Raw genomic sequence first — 20417 nt, forward strand, 5'->3', positions numbered from 1 at the left:
TTTCAGAGATGAAATAAAGCATTAACTGTTGACATGACAGAGGTCATACTTGGATTACAACCTACAGCAACAACAGTAGGATCACCCACAGGCTATTTTAAATTATTTTTACTGTTTAACTACATCAAGGGGGAAAAGATTGTTCACTCATTACTAAAGTAATTTGAAACATGCAAATGGGCATTTCCTTAAGGCACATACATCCAGCCAGATAAGAAAACCACTCACAGTTTGCAAATATTTGGTAGTGAGTCCCATTTCTTGCATTGCTGGAAACCAACATTACTGATCTCTACTTGCATAGTAGCCCCTTCTTGTTCATGCAGTAGTTTCATATCATCTATACAGCATCCCAGAACAGACAGAAAGCCAGATTCCTATCCTACACACCTTACAGCTGCATCAGAAATGCCAATGAGAAGGAGAGTCAGTGAGAAAATAAATGTGTGTCAGGAAAGACATAAGCCATAACCATAACATCGTGTTTATTCAAATGAAGATAAGCATGTAAAGTGCAATGGAGTTTAATATTTTTAAAGTGTAAATGATTGTTTCAGTGTACTCTGCTTCTGTAAAAAAGCAACCAAATCCCTCTCCCCCAAAACAAAGCCAATAAAAGACCCGTAGATCTCATCCTCAGCATTCAAAAACAACTTCTTCTTCCTCATTGGAATTTTACTCTCTCTCCCACATCATGAGCATGAAGGCAAAGGGATCATTTGCTGCAACAAAACAGCTATTTCTAAATGGCAAGGGAAAAAGCACTTGGCAACAAAGTACCACGTGAAACTGAATCAAATCTTACCAGTAGATCTGAAAAAATATAAGCATTCAAAGAGTACAAATGCTTCTACATTATAAAACTGAAGAACGAGAGACAAAATAAATGTCACTAGGTTTAGCTCTGCACCACGTTGTTTTCAAATCTTAAGTCTAATTTTCAAGTGTGAGCCTTTAGTATTTTCACTGTCATAAATTGTAAATTATAGCCACCAATCATTCCGTACTTGCCAGAAACAGCCTCGTCCTCTCTGCAGTAAGCAATCATGTTTTGCCTCAGGCTATGTAGTTTACCTCGAATTATTTCAGAATCATCTAAAAAGATTCATTTTTCTATTAAAATGATGAATGAGCTAAATGAGGTATGTAATAAATACTGCAGGTTTGTAAACAGACTTCTTTTCTCCTGAGAACTAATGCTTTAACTCGTTTAGTAATTCTTCCCCCTGGTATTTTCTAGTGAAGTCATCCTTAAAATATGGTTAGCACAGGACTGTTTGGAAAGAGCAGGAAGAGTCAGCACATAATCTGCTTAGAGAAAATAGAGGACCTCCTCTTGAAAAAGCTAATGAATTGGGGACAGAAAAAATAAATGCAACACTAAAGGAAAGGCTGCACAGCACGCACACACAGTGATATGGACGTGCCACCCAAGGATGACAGGGAAAATATCCTTACATTGAGACAGAGAAGATGGAAACGCTCCATTTTAACAAAACGTATTCAATTATGACAATAGCTCAAATTCACTCCTATCATAATTCAACGTGCTTCAGCTCTAACATATCAAAGAATGTATTTTGTCTATTGATTTCAGTGCTCAGAAAAGAAAAAGAAAAAAAAAGAATTCTACACCTACCTCAAAAATCCAATAGATTGATTACCACATACACCTGAAGTGCAGAAACTGCTTTTTAAAGTAAGGATACTTCTGCCAGTTTGACTTTTTGAGAACAGAGCTTATTAATAGACTCATATAGCAAATAATTTACACAACAGGAAAATACCTCAGCAACGCCAGACTTCGTTCTCTAACAGGTACTTCTGTGAAAGCCTGAACAATACATGGGGAAATATATATAATTATATTAGTATGGATACAGATTTCTAATGATAGCAGTAATCAAATTTTAATGTTATGGTTACAGCAAATGAACAGAACAATATTTCTGTGCCTCTTCAAAGGGAAATGAGACTTTAATGTCATTGGCAGCTCAATAAAAGCATTTTCTAACATATAGGGTCTTAATGACAGCTTGTTTCAGTCCAGACAGTGAAGCAAACATGTTAACAGTAAACTCCAGGTCATTACAAGGAGATGGAAATACAACAGGTCCTCTGCACTTTGGATAACTATTGATTTTTTCCTACATGTTCTCTGTGTCTCACCCTGGCTCTCATAATGACTGCAGTGATGGAACATCAATACACTGTTTATGGCAAAGCTACCGCATTGAAAGGCACTCAACAACACTGTGCCCAGCTCAACTATCCACAATGCTTAGATGTGTAGTGAAGGCCTCCAACCACAAATAGTGAAAAGGAAGACAGGTCTGCTGCCTGCATAAACACAATGGAAGTATTCTTGGAGCAGTCACAAGTATGGAACACTACACAGACTCAGAGGGGGTCAATCCCGTATCAAAATTCTTCTGTGGTCAGCCTGAAATAAATGCCTTAATCCATTATGAAGTCCTCCCTCAGGAAGGATGGACAGAAGAAATATCACCCTGTATGTGCTAAGGGTACGGAAGAAAGAAATATTTTTGACATGCTACACTGCTACAGATAGTTCTCAAGCACAGCTTCAAGCACATTCTGCACCTGAGGATCTGGAAATTCGACTCTAAATTTTATCACTCCTACCTCGCTTGGTACAAACATCAGAACTGCTGAGTTTTATGTGTCTGGATCTCCCCCAGAATCATATTTTAAGAAGCTGATATCCCATCAGCCAATTCCTCACCCTGTACTGAGGGAGTTTCCCCTAAGAGCTTACACAGCATGTAAGTAGCTCAGCTATCATTAGCTCATCTATCATCAAGTTTCTTTCAAAGCCTTCATGAATACCACCCAGGCCTGAAGAGCTGTTATTGGTAAAACCATCAATTTTCCTTAGTGTTTTCTACTGAATCTTCAGATCAATGGCTTTGTCTGAGGAAATCTCTGCAAAGAAAACTTCTGGCACGGCAGCTTGCAAAGTTCCTCCATTTTAAAGGCATATATGAAAGAATTAATTCAGAATTGTTTTGCTGCTATGGGTTCATCTCTTCTGATCACACATCACATTCCCCAGAGATATTCTGACTCTACAGTCCTTGCTGGGATCTCAGTTCCATGGAGTCTGTGGGCTTGCACACACACATTCTGCTCTCTGGTGACAGTGATAGGGCCTGAGGGTTACGGAAAGGTTCTGCATCAGTGGGCAGTGGGCATGGAACAGGCTGCCCAGGGCAGTGAGCGCGGCCCTGAGCTGCCAGAGCTCAAGAAGCATTTGGACAACATGCTCAGATGTAGGGTTTGGGTTTTGGGTGCTCCTGTGTGGAACCAGAAGTTGGACTCCATGATCCTTGTGTGTCCATTCCAACTTGGGATAGTCAGTGATTCTGTGACTGAACCCTTCTAGTCACAATTAATATTCTGGGAGGTTGGTTTTTTAATATTTAGCCTAACGTGCTCATTCTGCTCACTTAAAATTTATTTCCAATTTTTTAAGGGTGCATTCCTTTGCCTTACCTTGCTCTTCAAGCTCTGCTGGATTCCTTTAGATATCTTTGTTCAAAATTGCAACACTTTTGCTTAAAAAGACAAATGACATCTTTACTTCTTATCACCTGCAAAGCTTTTACTCTTTTAGCTGTCAGCTTCATCTTGCCAATTTTCTTCATCTGTATGAAGAGCCAATGCCAACTTTTGGTGTTCTAATACTTAAAAGTTTCCTGTTTGAACCTATAAGCAGCAGCCAGTTTTAAATGGTTTAAGACTGGGAAATATTACTTCAATCTAACAATTTCACGTCTATTTGTTAAAGCTGAATTAGCAGCCTTTGTACAAAAACATTCTTCCTGTTTTACCATCTTTGCCTGCTCACTATTTAAACAATTTAGCAGCAAAGAAATTAACATTGAAGATAATGCTATTGACATTTCCTAAACACTAGTCCTTTCCCCAATAAAGAATCTGACAGATGTGATCAAATCTGGACTAAATGAAAAAATCAACCCGCTCTAGCAGTTAACCAGCATGTGGGATCACTCACTCCACCTGAAGAACGGAGCACACAGACGTATCCTCGTGTTGCAAATGTTATAAATTCAAGTTGGATACATTCGATGAATAAACAGCTAATAACAAACTATGGTGGAAACCAACAAACAAAAAATTACAGTAGTTTCAGCAGAATTACATAGGGAACTTCACCAGAGAACTCCAGGATCTTTTAAAACCTCACAGGTGATTCCTTCATGTAGGCAGTTCTACCTTAAAAATTCTAGAATAAGTGCAAATTAACAATACAATCAACATAATAACTGAATACACCTGTTTCATATCATAATTAGGTATCTCTCAGGCATTGGGATGATGAGAAAGGCATCACATGCTTCACAAAAGCACAGTGCTAAGCACAGCACTAAGTGAAAGATGCAAAGTTCAAGGTAAGTCTTGCAAATATTAAACCCCAATGTAACTCTTCAGTTCTCCATCAGGCTGAGACCACAAAGCCCTTATCCATTCTTCACATTAACAACCCGAGGGTTAAAGGCATAAGACTAAAGCTCTATCTTAGACATAACTCCCCTCCATTTTCCTTTTTTCCCCCAAACTCCAAAATGTTAATAATTTATCTAATAATTTTTTATTATTTGGTTTTTGTTTGTTTGAGATTTAAGTCACAGATGGTTTGGAAAGATAGTAGAGGCAACAGATTTGTATTTACACAGCACAGATAAAGCTATTGATTACTGAAGTGACTGGTTGCCTCTCTTACCCCCCAGTAGCTCTTAGAAAGCTTTGAATTCATCTTTGATACAGATATTTATATAGATGTTGGTATAACTAATCCACTGTATTTTAAAAGGAATGCTCCTGTAAGTTATTTGAAACTCTTGTTAATGATCTGTTAATCATTTATACTCTGGCAACCTTAAAAGAAATCCTAAGTGATATTTGTATCTCAGAGCATAATGACTATTGCTCCTAGGAAAGCTCAGTACAGACTCAATATACCAAGGAAATGTTACATAGGAAACTATGAATCTGCCAGACATTTGAAATTGACTGAAATATACAGTAGTCCGTTTTCAAAAGAAAACAGGCAGCTGCATTTTGTAACTTCTTTGTCCAGAAGTTTTTATACAGCAGCTCTATTAAAATAGGATTCTTTGATACAGAATTTCTCACTAAGCCAGTACCAAGGTTTGAGGCAATCAACAAGAGTTAAACAGTTCTTTTTGTTTTCTAGCATGAAGGAGACTTCAAAATTACACTTTTTGATTCCTTATTGACAGTCAGTTTTCAAATGAGGAATATTATGGACTTCCTTGAAATATGAAAGTAATTAACTTATGGAAGAGGATCTTGTATTCTGTAACTCTTCGATAATTCAACTTAGTAAGCAGATTCATAGAATCATATCATAGAATGGCTTGGGTTGAAGGGACCTCAAGGATCAGGAATCTCCAACCCCCCTGCCACAGGCAGGTCACCAACCTCCACATTTTATATCAGAGCAGGCTGCCCAGGGCCCCATCCACCTGCCCTTGAACACCTCCAGGGATGGACGGGGCATCCACAGCCTCTCTGGGCAGCCTGTTCCAGCACCTCACCACTCTCATAGTAAAGACTGACCTAGACCATCAACTATTCTTCTATCATATTCTACTATTATTCAACTATTCTTCTATCGCACTACTCTATACTAAATAAATCACAAGGCAACACTTGTGATTTACACTTTCTGCTTCTACTAATAGTTTGAAACAAGTCAGAAGAGATGGCTGTTCAGAAATGCAAGCATTCTACGAGATCCTGAACTTACAAAGCGCTGCGCCTTTTGACGCTCCTCTTCTGTCGCAGCTCTCTCACGAAGGATGGCTCGGGTCAGGTGCTCATTTGAAGAAATCCTTTCTCGTTCCAGGATTTTGCCAAACTCGTCACGTACATACTCTTGTTCTTGTTTCAGTCTACAGAAGACAGAGGGAAATTCAGATGGAAAGCTTATTATCTAAATTCATTTTAAGAGATGTAAACACAATCACTTTGAAAGCAGTCCCTGTAACAAATTATTACAGGCTTTTGAAAACAGCAGAACATGAATTCACATGAAATTCCGGATTATTTCAGATTCAAGCATCAAAATACAAAAACACAAATCAACAAGACTTAGGAACGCTACTTCATAAATCACACTGAGCACTGATCGTTCAAGGGTTTGTGAAAAAGCATCTTTGAGTACTATGGGTATGTACAGAGCTCTGTTTGTTTTTATCAGAAGTACTCAGTTTGTTGTTTTTAAGGAATGCTTTTTCAAGGAAATTCTTCCCTGCCCCACAATCCAACTTTCTCCTAAAATCACCATTCTTTTCTGCAGCGGGATAATGTTTTTTGATCTCCAGACACACCATCAACCTAAACGTGGTACCTGCTTACAGAGCTGGGAAACAGATGAAACAATCAGAATAAACATTTCCCAGCAACTTGAGAGGAAATGAAAAGAGCTATAGAACCTACTGCAATAGAGTTAACACAGTTACCACCAGCCCCAGAAACTCAAAGAATCACAGAATGGCCTGGGTTGAAAAGGACCATGATGATCATCAAGTTTCAATGCCCTGCTATGTGCAGGGTCGCCAACCAGCAGACCAGGCTGCCCTGAGCCACATCCAGCCTGGCCTTGAATGTTTCCAGGGATGGAGCATCCACAGTCTCCTTGGGCAACCTGTTCCAATGTGTCACCACCCCCTGTGTGGAAAACTTCCTCCTAATATCTAACCTAAACCTCCCCTGTCTCAGTTTAAAACCATTCCCCCTTATCCTATCACTATTCACCCTTGCAAGCAGCCATTCCCCCTCCTGTTTATATGCTCCCTTCAAGTACCAGAAGGCCACAATCAGGTCTGAACATTTACACATCACAAAACATAACTTTACTCAAAACATTTACTATGCACACTGCACCTATTTTTTATGAAAATGTGTAGGTATAAGTAGGACAGCTATTAGAATATAGCTATTAGAATCTATCTGTTGAGCGTGCATTGTGACACAGAGCAAGGTGCTGACATTCAGGAACTCAGAGCTGTAATGGCAGAATTAAACACAAGTTTTCAAATGGATTTTTTCCAGGAGTGAAGGAGACAAAGCTTAAGGATTCTCAGTGCATTTATATGTTGTCAAGGGAGCTTCGGAGAGCAAATCGTAATGAGTAGGGTCACTTTGTAAAAGGTATGAGCATTACAGTACATTAGATTCTTCCCCGGGGAAAATATCTAAGTGGGGTGGGGGGGAAAAAGACAATTACAAGATGTATTACTTCAGTGCTCAGACAACCCTCTGAAATGCAGCAACCAACTGGGAGTCTTTATAAAAAGTTTATTAAGCGGCATCTTCAATTACTCTAGGAAAAGTCTGATTATGTAGACATGGACCAAATTCCATTAAGTGATTTCCCAAGGTCCCCCAAATTATTCCAAAAGCATTGGTGTATCAAATCGTTCACACAATCAGTGCTTCAGTCAAAACATTCTGGTCGTCTTTTCCATTGGAGAAATAATGTTTTGTTTAAAAAGTGTCAAAATAGACATCTCAGCAGCTTTTTCTTAGGAGAAACAACAGAGAAAGCACTTAACATTCCCAGAGATTGAAGTAAACTCCTTCCTCACCCTTTATAGATTTTACTTCCCGTACATGCTTTTCTCCTGGTTCTTTGTGCATATTACACCTAGCAGCACGGTAATTAAAGTATATGAAGTCAGACTATATCTGTAAAGGCTGCTAAAGGGCCAAGGCCATTCTCAGAAAGGAGCCCAAGGAGCTGAGAGGGAACAGAATTAGGACAGCAGACCTGAAGTGGCCAAAGACATGTTCCATTCTCCCTCACCTCTTTTGCTACCACTGCAGATGTAAGATCAAGAAGACATTACTAAACAGATAAGTGATGTGTTCTTTCCAAGTATCTGATGAATAAAAGAATGTTAAATATTAGCTAGCTCATTAATACCAATAAAAATGATGTGAGATACTCACATCAAAAACGGAAAGATCTTATCTGTGCTGTAGTGTTTGTAACAGCTTGCCCAAAAGCAGCTTTCTGGATTATTACAGAGCATCCTTCCTCCTTAAAAATGTGATTTCCCCGTTTCTTTAAAAACACACTTATAATGGTAGAAAGGTACAACATCATCAGCATAAATATCCAGCCACAAAACTGTAAGCATTCCCTGGCTCACCCTACAGCTTCCAGTTTTGGTGCTAAGCCACAGAAACGTTTTGCAAAAACCGATCAACTTCACCCAGATAAAAAAAAGAAAGCTAATGAACAAATAAAATAAACAAAAGAATCTCACTGCTGCCCCTGTTCTACCTGAAAGACCACTGCGTAAGTTCATATTCTGGAGAATGGAACATTCACATAGTTTCCAAGCTCAATTATTACTTGACCCATTCCAACACCTTCATTTAGGGGCCAACAGGTGAAAAGGACAAAATACAGGTTTACTGCAGGGAAAAAGCACTAGAGAATAGATTAGGTACTTTGATTTTAGATGCCTCGACTGTAAACAAGGCACTTAGACCATCTCAACCAAAGAAAGGAGCACAAAAATTTTGCTCATTTTTTGGTGTGGCATTATAATGTAATTTTTTTAAAAAGGCATACTATGCAATTATGTAATGACTTGCACATGACAGCACCCGAAGGCAAAAAGTCTTTCCTATCTACCTATCCAATGTAGTGGTTGGCAACCCTGCCCATGGCAGAAGCGTTGGAAGTAAATGATCTTTGAGCTCCCTTCCAACCAAAGCCGTTCTGTGATTCTACCTTAATCCTCATTCATGCGATCGCAGAATCATAGAATGGCCTGGGTTGAAAAGGACCACGATGATCATCTAGATTCAAACCCCGTGCTGTGTGCAGGGTTGCCAACCACTAGATCAGAAATGTATGCCATCGTATCTACACAACAAACAACAACTAGTTAACTTCCTAGAGCATCCCCTAGACTTTTTCACTTAGGGCAACTTTCATCCACAAACAATGTCCTAAATGCCCATCACAACTGATTTAAATTCACAGGAGTTTTAAAATAAGAAGTAGGATTTTGAAGTAATTTGCATTTATTTGAGTTACATAATTGGGTAGCTTGTAGAAGCTTAATGAAACAAACAGAAGGCGGCTACATTCTGATCTCAAACATTTGCTTGCATCAACTTACAGTAGTTTCCTTCCTTGACATTACAAATTCATTTTACTGGCATTCAACATGTACTGCTGCCGAATGAAAGCAAACATCAGCTAAATCTACCGTAATAAATTATATTATTACCTAGCCAAAAGTAAAATAAATAAATAACTCAGTATCTGCAGTTGATAAGCAATTAAATAGCACAATTTGACAGTAAAGTCCACTACTCCAAGAATGCCATAGAAACAGACCACTTAAAATGGCATTTTTAATTACAACACAATTGAAGGCTCAGTATAACAGCTCTCATGTTAAAGCCGAAAGCTTTAGTTAACAGACAAAAGACATTATGCATTACACTGATCATTTATAAGGAAAGAGCTTTAAAAAAGCTGCTGAAGCAGCAGATAAGGCTGCTTGCTATACATTTTTCTACAGAGTTGATAGCTGGAATAAAATACTTCCAAATAATTATGAAATACTGTTTCAAGAAGCATACAGCCATCTAGTTACAGCAGTTATTTACTGAAATAAAGGATGCAAACCTATCACTTTTCCATAGTGCTATCTGAAAGTACCAAAACCCTACTCATACTGAAGTCTGGATTCACACTTCACAGTATTTCATACTCTCAACTGTCCTACAGCATACAATCTTATATACAGAAACCACAAATTCCTCCCTTTCTACTGGCTTTAAGAACTTCAGAGCTCTGAGTTAATGCCATGAAAAGCGTTTATTCTTGCACTGCACTATTACACTATTAAGTTATCTTGTTATTACCTCTAGGTCTTCCAACACTCACGAATTCTACATGGTAACTTCTTTCACACATCTTGTAAACACATGACAATTGTTTCTTGCTTTATTATGAAAAGCACAGCCTGCAGCTCTCACAGAATCACCCCATCATTTGGGCTGAAAGGGATTTTGTGCCATCATCTCTAATTCCCTGTTCAAGCAGGCGCAGATAAGGCAGTCTACCTGGGACAATGTCCACTTGGGTTTCAAATATCTCCTCTGTTGGAACCTTCACATAGACTCTGGGCAGCCTTCTCTGAACATTGGCCTTGTAATTTCCACTATTCAGATGGATTTTCACGTTTTCCAGTTTGTTTCTATTGCCTCTTGTCCTAGTCCTAGATCTCTTGCTTGCCCTTCTTGAAAATGAGAGTGACATTTGCTTTCCTACCATCTTCAGGAAGCTTTTCTGACCACCATCACATTTCAAAGCAAATTGGGAGTGGCCTCACAATGACACAAGTCAGCTCCCTCAGAATCTCATCAGTCCTCATGGATTTGTGTATGTCCAGTTTGTGTAGGTGTTCCTAAAATGATCCAAACTAAGTTACCAAAGTAAGCCATGGAATCATGGAATCATAGAATCATAGAATCACAGAATGGCTTGGGTAGGAAAGGATCTCAAGGATCGTGAAGCCCCAACCCCCCTGCCACATGCAGGGCCACCAACCTCCATATCTAATACTAGACCAGGCTGCCCAGGGCTCCATCCAACCTGGCCTTCCAGAGATGGATGGGGCATCCACAGCCTCTATGGGCAGCTGTTCCAGCACCTCTCCACTCTCATAGTAAAGAACTTCCCCCTGATATCCAACCTAAATCTTCCCTCTCCTTCAACTTAAAACCATTTCCCCTTGTCCTGCTATTGTCTATCCTTGTAAAGAGTTGACTCCCCTCCTGTTTACTGGCTCCCTTTAGGTAGTGGAAGGCTGCAATGCTCTTCTCCATGCTATCATCACTCATCAGTGATCAGATCCCAACATTTTCGTGTTGGTCTCAGCATCCTCGGATTCCTGTACATTGGATTTTCCAATATAGATTGAGGCAGAGATGAAGACAGCACAGAGGATCTCAGCCTATTCTCTGTCCCTAGTCACCAGACACCCTGCCCTACTAAACAGTGGGTCCATATCTTTCCTATTCTTCCTTTTCCTATTGATTTTAACACTGATTTTTGTGATATCTCCATCTGTCCATAGATCTGTTGATAGGTAATTAAAAGTATTAACTATATAATCTCATTAACCAAAGCAACAGTTTTTAAAAAAAAGTTAGTTTCATTTTGCTATTTCTGTGAAGATTCTGCGTACACACTGAAGATAGGAAAATGCATGCATCCCATCCTAATTTTTTTCACAATCAAGTACACACAAAGTTCAATTTCTGGACCTGTTCAGTGTTAATACAACCTAGTTTTTTTCAGAGAGCACAACTATGCAGCCAGGGACTGACACAACCTATTGGATAGGCATCTTGTAACTCTGATACTTCAAAATAACATATTCCTGCCAGCTCCCATCCTTCTGGATATATGCTTTCAGTAAATCCAAACTGATGAACACTGAATAGAAAAACATATCAGTGCACGCCTATAATGATATATATGATTCTCTTTGTGTTAAGGCACAGGAATCCTTTTGTTAAATGTATTTTAAATAACAACATAATTTACATGCATGGAGTTGCACTAGGGGACCTCTCAAGGTCCCCTCCAACTTCCAAACAATTGTGTGATTCTGTGGTAAGTAGAAAACCAAGCTGTCTCCTAAACACAGATATTCCAAATACAGTTACATCTGACCATCAAAGAAATTGGAGAAAAGTTGAAATACCCAACTAGTTCCAGTCTCTAAACACTTGTGAAGCAGAATTAGAAGTTCAAGGGAAAAAATAGCAAAGCCCCTCTAAATGTGGCGTTTGCTAAAATCTCTTTTTAAGAAATATAAATATGTTTTCCAGGAAAGAAAAAAAAAACCCAAAACCAACAACTTCACTGCACTCCGAAGAAAACCTTTCATGCTTTTTAGATCCATTTTTTAAAAAGAGTTCAAGAAAAGGGAATTGTTAATGAAACCACATGAAATTACGACATGGTACTGTAATCTTGCACAGCATGAACCATGTAAGCCACACTAACAAGATGAATAATTTAATTCGCAATCCAGAAGAAATCACTCTTTTGTTTACTCCAAAAAATCCATTTCTGTCATTCTTGAGAAAACATCTGCAGGTGTTAGAGGTTGTCATTAACAAAAAAGCACCCTTTAATTCATGAAAAACAGCAACACAGAGAAAATGCTAAAAATCTAAATGACAAACAAACAGAATAACACCAACAGTCTTCTGTGCTTTCAGCTTCGACAGCCATGACAGACTTTGTTCTGAACTGTTCCACATCCACAGGAAACCCCAAACTGGTAAACACTACAGTATTAAAAGCAAATACAGTGATGTATCATTTTCAGCCCTTCTTATTTCCAGATATTGAAAATTTATTACACTATCAAAGCAAAACATATCCTTTCTGTTATTTTCTAGGGAAATGATTACTTGCCAGTTGTTGCATCTTTATTACAGTCTCTGAGTTACAGAATCTGATGGATTTCTGGTGATCCAAGATAAACTCATTCAAGTTTAGAGTGTGAACTCTGTCATTTTTCGCTACCTTCAACAACCAAAACAAAGTATTTCCTGTTTCAAAGCCCACTATCAAGAAAATCATCTTCTTTTCTATAAAATGTAGAAAAATGTAAAGATATTTTGGGATTAAATGCTGGAAGTGATCTTGAAGGATGAAGCCCATAGAAGAAGACACAAAGCTAAAACATTTCAGCATTGAAGAAGTACATCTGTACACTTAGTTGTTTTTTAAATTACTGTTAATTTAATCCAGCATCCTTCATCTTTCATGATCTCTGAACATTTTCCTTTCTATACGACACCTCCTCAACCCAGAAAGCTTACAATAATTAAAAACAAGAGCACAACATGTTTACAGTAGAAACCGCTCATCGTGGTTTTTGCCTAGTTTGATGCAATGAAGTTTTTTAATGCATTCTGACGGACTTGCATAACATCCAAAAATGTTTTGAACAATGCAGTTTAGGCTACGATGCAATATTAATGAATGAATAATGTTTCCGAGTACTGAGTTTCAATATTTAATGAATGCATACAGAATGTGCCATAGAAAGATGTGGTTGAAAATCACTGGAGCTAACAAGGAACTTGAAAAGATGCTAGAGACACCAGGAAAACCTTTAACCTAAACTTAAACTGGAGTCTGAGAAGTGTGAAATGGGTATCTCTCTTGCTCCAATTCTAGTATTCACTTGACTGCCAAATCTGCTATATTATATGATCCACAGGAGTCCCTTCCAAGTCAGGATATTCTATGATTATCTATCTAATGCTGATCTTCTTCTGCAAAGCGTGGCCAAGGACAGAGATTTAAAACCAAACTGTCCAAATCCCAACTTCCTTGGGCAACCTGTTCCAGTGTGTCACCACCCTCTGAGTGAAAAACTTCTGCCTAAAAAATGAGAACATTAAAAACTTAATTTCAATTCACATAGGTCTTGCATACTACAGGTGAAAGAGGCTACTTCTAACTTAGGTAGCAACCCTTCTCTCTAAAAATCCATCCTGAATTGATTTCTGGAAAAGCTGAGAGAAAATATCATCAATATCAGGAGAACAGAAACCTCTTCCAAATTTAAGACTGGAATACAACTTTCCTGTAACTTTGTTCTACCCAAGTGGCTTTTGAAACGCTTTTAAACTGAAGAGGGTAGATTGAGACTAGATAATAGCAAGAAAGAAGACACTGGAAAAGGTTGCCCAGTGAGGTTGTGGATGCCCCCCTTCCTGGAAGCATTCAAGGCCAGGCTGCATGGAGCTGTGAGCAGCCTGGCCTGGTGGGAGGCATCCCTGCCTAAAGCGGGGTTTGGAACCTGATGATCTGAAAGGTCCCTCCCAACCATTCTATGACTCCCTAATTCTACGATCTGCATGCTGAACAGATCTCATTAACAAAGACAGAATCAGAACTGGTAAAATAGAAAAGAAGCAAGGCAAAGTAAAAATGCTAGAGTTTAAAAAACGTCATCAAAAGCTTTAAACTAAAATACAGAAACAAATGAGAAGAAAGAAAATGAGAATATATGTGTTTAGAATGTGGGTTAGGCTTTCCTTCTTGTCATCTAATGAGAGCTGGAGCAGCTCTGGATCTTGTGGGTTAACATGAAGAAAGAAATATTCATAATCACCTGTTTCATGTATCTCCATAGAGATTTCAGTATGGATACTATACTACTCTTTTTTTCTGTTTGTATTCCACATTGTTAACTTCAACAAGAACTCCACTACTTGATTCTATATCCATTTCTTCCTCGTGATGACCCTTCTTAATGCAGACCACACACATACATAAAATTTGTGAACCATTCCTTAGAAATATTAGTGAAAATATGAAAGCATCAGCAGCAAGTAAACTTCTGCTATAATGTTAATTTCCCTCTCCAGTTCATCCCATTACAATCTCATCTTTGATCGGTCGCAAATCATTCTACAGTTCTTGCATTTTCATATCCAGTAGTAACAGCATGCAAGAGAGCAAAATATCAAGTTAGCTGCTCTACACCAGGAATTCTGGGTTGCTGTCTTTCTTTTTTTGGGTAGTGTAACACACTGACCATAATCTGCACAATTTATCTTGGGTAAAACTACGTTCCACCTTACCCACTTAACCATTTATTTCCATTCTCCCAATTATCCTCTGTTTCAAATGCTGTACTTTCAAAATCACCCATGACAATCTGACTAATAACTTCAGTTGAATGTTCAATTAACTTCCTTTTTCCAGCTGCCCTTCAGCCTCAGCATAACTGTCAATTGAAAGCTTTACTAATGGCCATGTTCTTTTATATGCCAGTTCTTGATCAAGAGATAAAGACACTAATTTCAAAACCAGTCATTATATACAGCCCTCAACTTACAAACATGATTTCCATGGACAGCTTGGCAATACCTGGTGCAATATGGAAGGTGGCCATTCTCAGTCTGTTGATCCCTTGCAGAAGTTGGCTCAGTTGAATTTCCTTATTAGTGTTCTTTGTGTTTTGTGGGTTCTCTTCGTTTTTTTTTTTGGCAGAAGGAAGGCAGTGATTGAGCAGAGGGAGAGTGAGTAGGGGAGAGGGGAGACTGTCCAAGTGTGTGTGTGGGGGGGTTTAATTATACCACTTAAGTCTACCATTTTTAAAATATGTGCATATAAATCACTATTATATAAAGACAGAACATATGAACAAATTTCTACCTTTATGCCAGAGGCATGCAAGGAACATAAGTCAGAATAGTAAAACTGTTTTGCATAATTTGTGTAAGTATTTAGTTGAGACTTTTCCTGATATTCTCATAACTCCAGCTGAAAATACTTTCCAATTTAATATCACTCCTCTTGGGATCTGCAAAGGCAGTCATGAAATTATGACAAGATTAATTCTTCATTAAAGTGAAGGGACAGTTACCACATTTTATTATTGTTATTATTTTAAGTGTTTCTTTGCTTTGCCTACTCATTTGCTACTCTTCAAAACGAAAGAGCTCAGCAGTTTGAAAGCAAAGATTTGTTTTAAATTGCCAGGGGGAAACATTTGCCCTCCTCCCTACTTGAATCTGAGACTTCGAAGCAGTGTTATTTTTGTTGATGCTCTCTCCAAATAAACCCAGTGGCTTGAAGTCATTTTCCAATCTCCCTGAGAAATAAACTTATCAAGATGAAGCTCTGAATGGAAGTTGTCAGTTGAGACGCCAAGTTTTAAAATCAGAGTGAAAAATAAACCCCTTGAAAATGGGGGTTTATAAAGGTTGGAGTGAATTATAGCAACACTTTCTCCTATTTCCATCCACTCCTCCAAAATTCATCTCTGCATATACTGAGAACTAGGCATAATGGCATTAATGGAGAATAAGACCAATAACAAAATCGTGGAGAGTAACTCTACCATCACCAAATAGTATTCTTTTCTTCCAAGAAAATAACAAAGAAAACCAGTCAGGTATTTCCAAACTCTCAGTCTCATCAGTATTTTCATTCCCTTCGCATTTTGCAGGTGGGATCACGTGCTATGCTTTGGAGGTTATAAAAAGCAGAAGGTGTGATACAGCCCCATTCTGAAGTTGACTTGGCCTCCATCATAAAATAATCATTTTTAACAGTAGGCTGGTGACAGTGGATCAGTTACAATATCTCACCTGTCCACAGTACTTGTTTTACAGCCAAAACTGTGCTCAAATCTCACATCTTCACATTTAGTCTTGGCTTCTTCTCACACTTGAAAAGCTTTGACCCGGCCTGACCTTGCTCATCCCTTCCTTTCCTCTGGCAGAGCAGTTACCCCACAATCCTCTGGACCTCAGTAACATTACAGAGTAAGTTCACATCTAAACCTTCTGCTAGATGTGACAGGACAGGGGTACTTCTGTAGTGAAAAGGAGAAAGAGGTATAACTATAAAGGGAGAACAGGAGAAATTAACTACAAAGGGAGAATAGGAGAAACTCAATTAGAGGAACCAGTGCAAAATACGCTCTTTTCTCCATGAGTATTCCCCAGTCCCAAGGCTGAACTGGCCTTTTCTGCAGGCAATGCAAGTAGGTTTTACTTTATTGTCATTATTTTATTTTTATGATTTCAGTCGCACATCAAACTTGAATATTTTGTTCTGGCAAACAAATAGTTGTCACCAAACCACTATGCATCTCTTTTTGCACTTCAGAAAAGCTTATTCAACAATCTTATTGACTGCTATTTGAAGTCCTCTCTCTGCTGCGTAACCAGCTGAGCACTTTCAAAATGGGGAACAAGAGTCACACAAACTTACACGTCAAGTTCAGAGATAGGAGGCCCTTATTGGATGTCATTAGATTAGTCTTTCTCTCCAGTTCATATGCAATTTATATCTTCTCTTTTCCAAAGTCCTGTTTGTTGCAGTAAATATCCAAGTTTTGCTCTCTCAAATCAGTAGTCAATTATTTTCCCCCAGTATACTGAATATTATATTAGGGAAAGGTTAATCTTCCCAGCATTCATGGAAGACAAGTTATACTGTACGAAAGTGTATGGACACAGAATAAGTTTCCATCAACTGTGGCAGCACCGACAGCAGAGCTCTATGTGACACGTATAGCTCCTCACTCCAGTGTGCAACACCATTTTCTACCCCAGGAATGGCAACAGTAATCAAGAAACCTCCCTCTAAAAGCAGTTTCTCCCAATTGTATTTGAACATCGCTCAAAGCTCTGCAGTACTTCATGGAAAGGGAGGTGATTTTCCCCCTACACTCAGCTTTTGTGAGGCTCCATCTGGCATATTGTGTCCAGGCCTTGAGCCCCCAGTACAGGAAGGGCCACTAAGATGATCAGAGGGCTGGAGAACCTCTCCTGTGAAGAAAGGTTGCCTTTCTTCACAGAGGGAACTGGGATTGTTTAGCTTGGAGAAGAGAGAGCTGTGGGGAGACCTCAATGTGGCCTTCCAGTATTTCAAGGGAGCGTACAAACAGGAGGGAGGACGGCTGTTTACGAAGGTGGACAGTGGTAGGACAAGGGGGAATGGTTTTAAACTGAGACAGGGGGGTTTAGGTTAGATATTAGGGGGACGTCTTTCACCCAGAGGGTGGTGACACACTGGAACAGGCTGCCCAAGGAGGTTGTGGATGCCCTGGATCCCTGGAGGCATTCAAGGCCAGGCTGGATGTGGCTCTGGGCAGCCTGGTTTGGTGGTTGGCGACCCTGCACACAGCAGAAGGGTTGAAACTCGATGATCACTGTGGTCCTTTTCATCCCAGGCCATTCTGTGAATCCATGAAAGCTTGTCAGAAGGACTCTCAGAGGAGGCAAGCCTCTGGTGTGAATCTGCTGTGACAATTCTTGCACTCCCCAATCTGATTACCAACTGAGTAAAATTCTTCAAGCTGCTTTTTAAAAGCAGTGCAATCATTTGGTTGAGAAAACAGAAAATTCTTATTCCGTGGAATAAGAATTTTCCATGGAAGCTCTTCCATGGAAGGATTCTATCCTACAGTCAGCAGTAGAGATGATGCAATTTTTCTGAGTGTTTTCACATTACTGAGAGGTCCCTCTAATAGAATACTAGATTATAACTCCTTTCTTACTAACAAAGAGGCTTTTTGTCCTTTATGGAAAAAAAATACTGGGAGAAAAAGCCAGTTATGTCAAATTGAGTATCTAATTACCTTGGAAAAAAGAATCCTTTAGGAAGGAAAAAAAATCTATTCAAAAGATTTTTCAGCATATTTAATGCACAACCCATATAAAATGAAATAAGTTACAATGTTCTTCAGTAAAATATAAAATGAATATTTTAAATAAATCAATCATTTCACTTTTTCTTACATTCTCCAGACCAATGCCAGTAAACTAAAATAAACATGTTATTAAAACAGAAATCAATAGTAAGCTTTAAAATACACAGTACTGCAAAAAGGTCAAGCTCCAGTATTGATTTTAATGTAACATTTTTGGTGTGTAGTTTCCCAAAGGGTTCTTCTCTAATATTGCTCTTCATTCTTCCTTCACTTTACTTTTGCACTGGTGAATTCGTTGTACTTTTCTGCAAAAGCTGTCCACTCCATGAAGTTTCCTATGAGCACATCATGTATACGATGTGCTGCTGAGACATGACAAAACAAGGTCGGGAGGAGGCACTCAGACTCATGAGAGTATCAATTAAATCGAAAAGTTAATCACAGTTACACAGAGACCCCTTCCAAACACAAGGAGTAAGAAATGAATGGCTGCAATCTAATAACCCACCACTGAGAACCACCTCTGTGGACTGTGTGTATATATTTTTAAAAGCTGATTTAGAGTTTAGAAAGATTTTCTTTAAGCAGGTATGTTCAGAAATACAGAGGCTGTAATAATTCATCCTGCTAATGACAGATGAAATACGATGTCATATGGAACCCCGCAGACTTCAGCAAGTCATTAGCATGGAATGTTGGAAAATCTATGGTCTGTCTTATTCAAGAAAGCATTTTTCTTGTAGCTTTTCAAGGCAAAAGTTTACCAAGGAACTCATAGGAGATGAGCCAGTCAAAGCATAGCTACGTTTAAGAGCTATCAAGAGCCATGCCCAACTAATTATCTCTTTTGTTGACCAAAACAGAAGCCAATCCAGGGAAGGGATAACGAGGATTGTATCTGTAACTGCACTACAAAGTGGATTGAAGACACAAAAATCTTCTTCCTACTGCAGCTGCTAGTTCTCTTCTGGAACTGCAGGTTGAAATTGTTGATATCCAGATACCATTTCTCATTTACTGATAATCACCATCCACCCAACTCCCTTTGCAAGGGATCACACGAACCTTTCTTGTTCTACCTCAAAGGAAATCACAGGGAGAAGCTCAAGTACATTTTTTGGATCTTTCAGTGAACCCCACTGGACCTTGGTTGAAGAACAGTGGGAGGTTACCCTTCCACCTCTTTGTTTATGTGCTGAGCAGACAGAGAAGTATCTGGTTTTGGTAAAGGCTACACTAGAAATGCTTGTCTGTAGAACACACGTGGCCATGACCCTTATTTAACTAAAAGTAAACTTTCAAGGTTGAGACTGTCTGATCAGAGATTTTAAAAAAGATTTAAGACATACTATCATAAGATCTACCTGCATCAGATCCTTTTAATAAGATCTTGAGCAACACTCACACACTGCTCAGTGCCAGTCCTTAAAATGTCCTACCTGTCTTATGCCCTAATTTTAGACCAGAAGCAGAAAGTGAAGGGCCAATGTCCAAACAAATGTCTACTTTTGAGACTTTCCCTACACTAAAATTACTTCTTATTTCCCCAGATGAAACTAGTGCTGGAATCACAGAACATACAGTGTAGGACAATTCTAGCAGAACTAAGCATAGGGAATTGGGACAATTGTACATGAGCAAACTGCACACAGACATACACCTGGCATATTATATGCAGATACATATGGAAGACCTGATCAAAATAAACTTTTTGCAGTATCGAAGAGACTGAAAATCACCAGCATTTTGCAAAAACACCTCATTCTGCATAGAACTAACATGCCTCATATATGAAATCATATAACAAGAGTTGGGAAACATCTGTCGAGTAAAAAATACTGTAAAATCATTAATATAATTGGTATAGTTGAAAATAAATAAAGGTTGAATTTGCCCCCACATTCAAGGACAAAAAATGGTAAGTACTATTTTATGTACAATTCCTGTCAGAAAACACATTTTTCCTTTGCCAGATATTTAAGTATTTCTTGTGTGCATTTCAGTTCATGAATCCAGTAGCCTGGAAGGCTGACATGAGATAAATTTTATTATGTTGATTATATACACTGATGTTCATTCTTACTTTTCAAAACTCTCTTTTCTTCT

The 20417-nt window shown here is 38.7% G+C and overlaps 1 protein-coding gene across 1 annotated transcript in view; it reads right to left on the bottom strand.

The window, feature by feature from the left end:
• Positions 1 to 20417, bottom strand: part of CHCHD3 (coiled-coil-helix-coiled-coil-helix domain containing 3) — a gene marked incomplete at both ends in the record, with an annotated part of 164814 nt that overhangs the window by 102791 nt on the left and 41606 nt on the right. Inside the window, one exon of the mRNA XM_079549075.1 lies at positions 5819 to 5963. Coding sequence (XP_079405201.1) covers positions 5819 to 5963 — 145 coding nt within the window. The remainder of the gene's footprint in view (positions 1 to 5818; positions 5964 to 20417) is intronic.

This window comes from Tetrao urogallus (assembly GCF_951394365.1).
Source record: "Tetrao urogallus genome assembly, chromosome: 1".
Classification (NCBI taxonomy): domain Eukaryota; kingdom Metazoa; phylum Chordata; class Aves; order Galliformes; family Phasianidae; genus Tetrao; species Tetrao urogallus.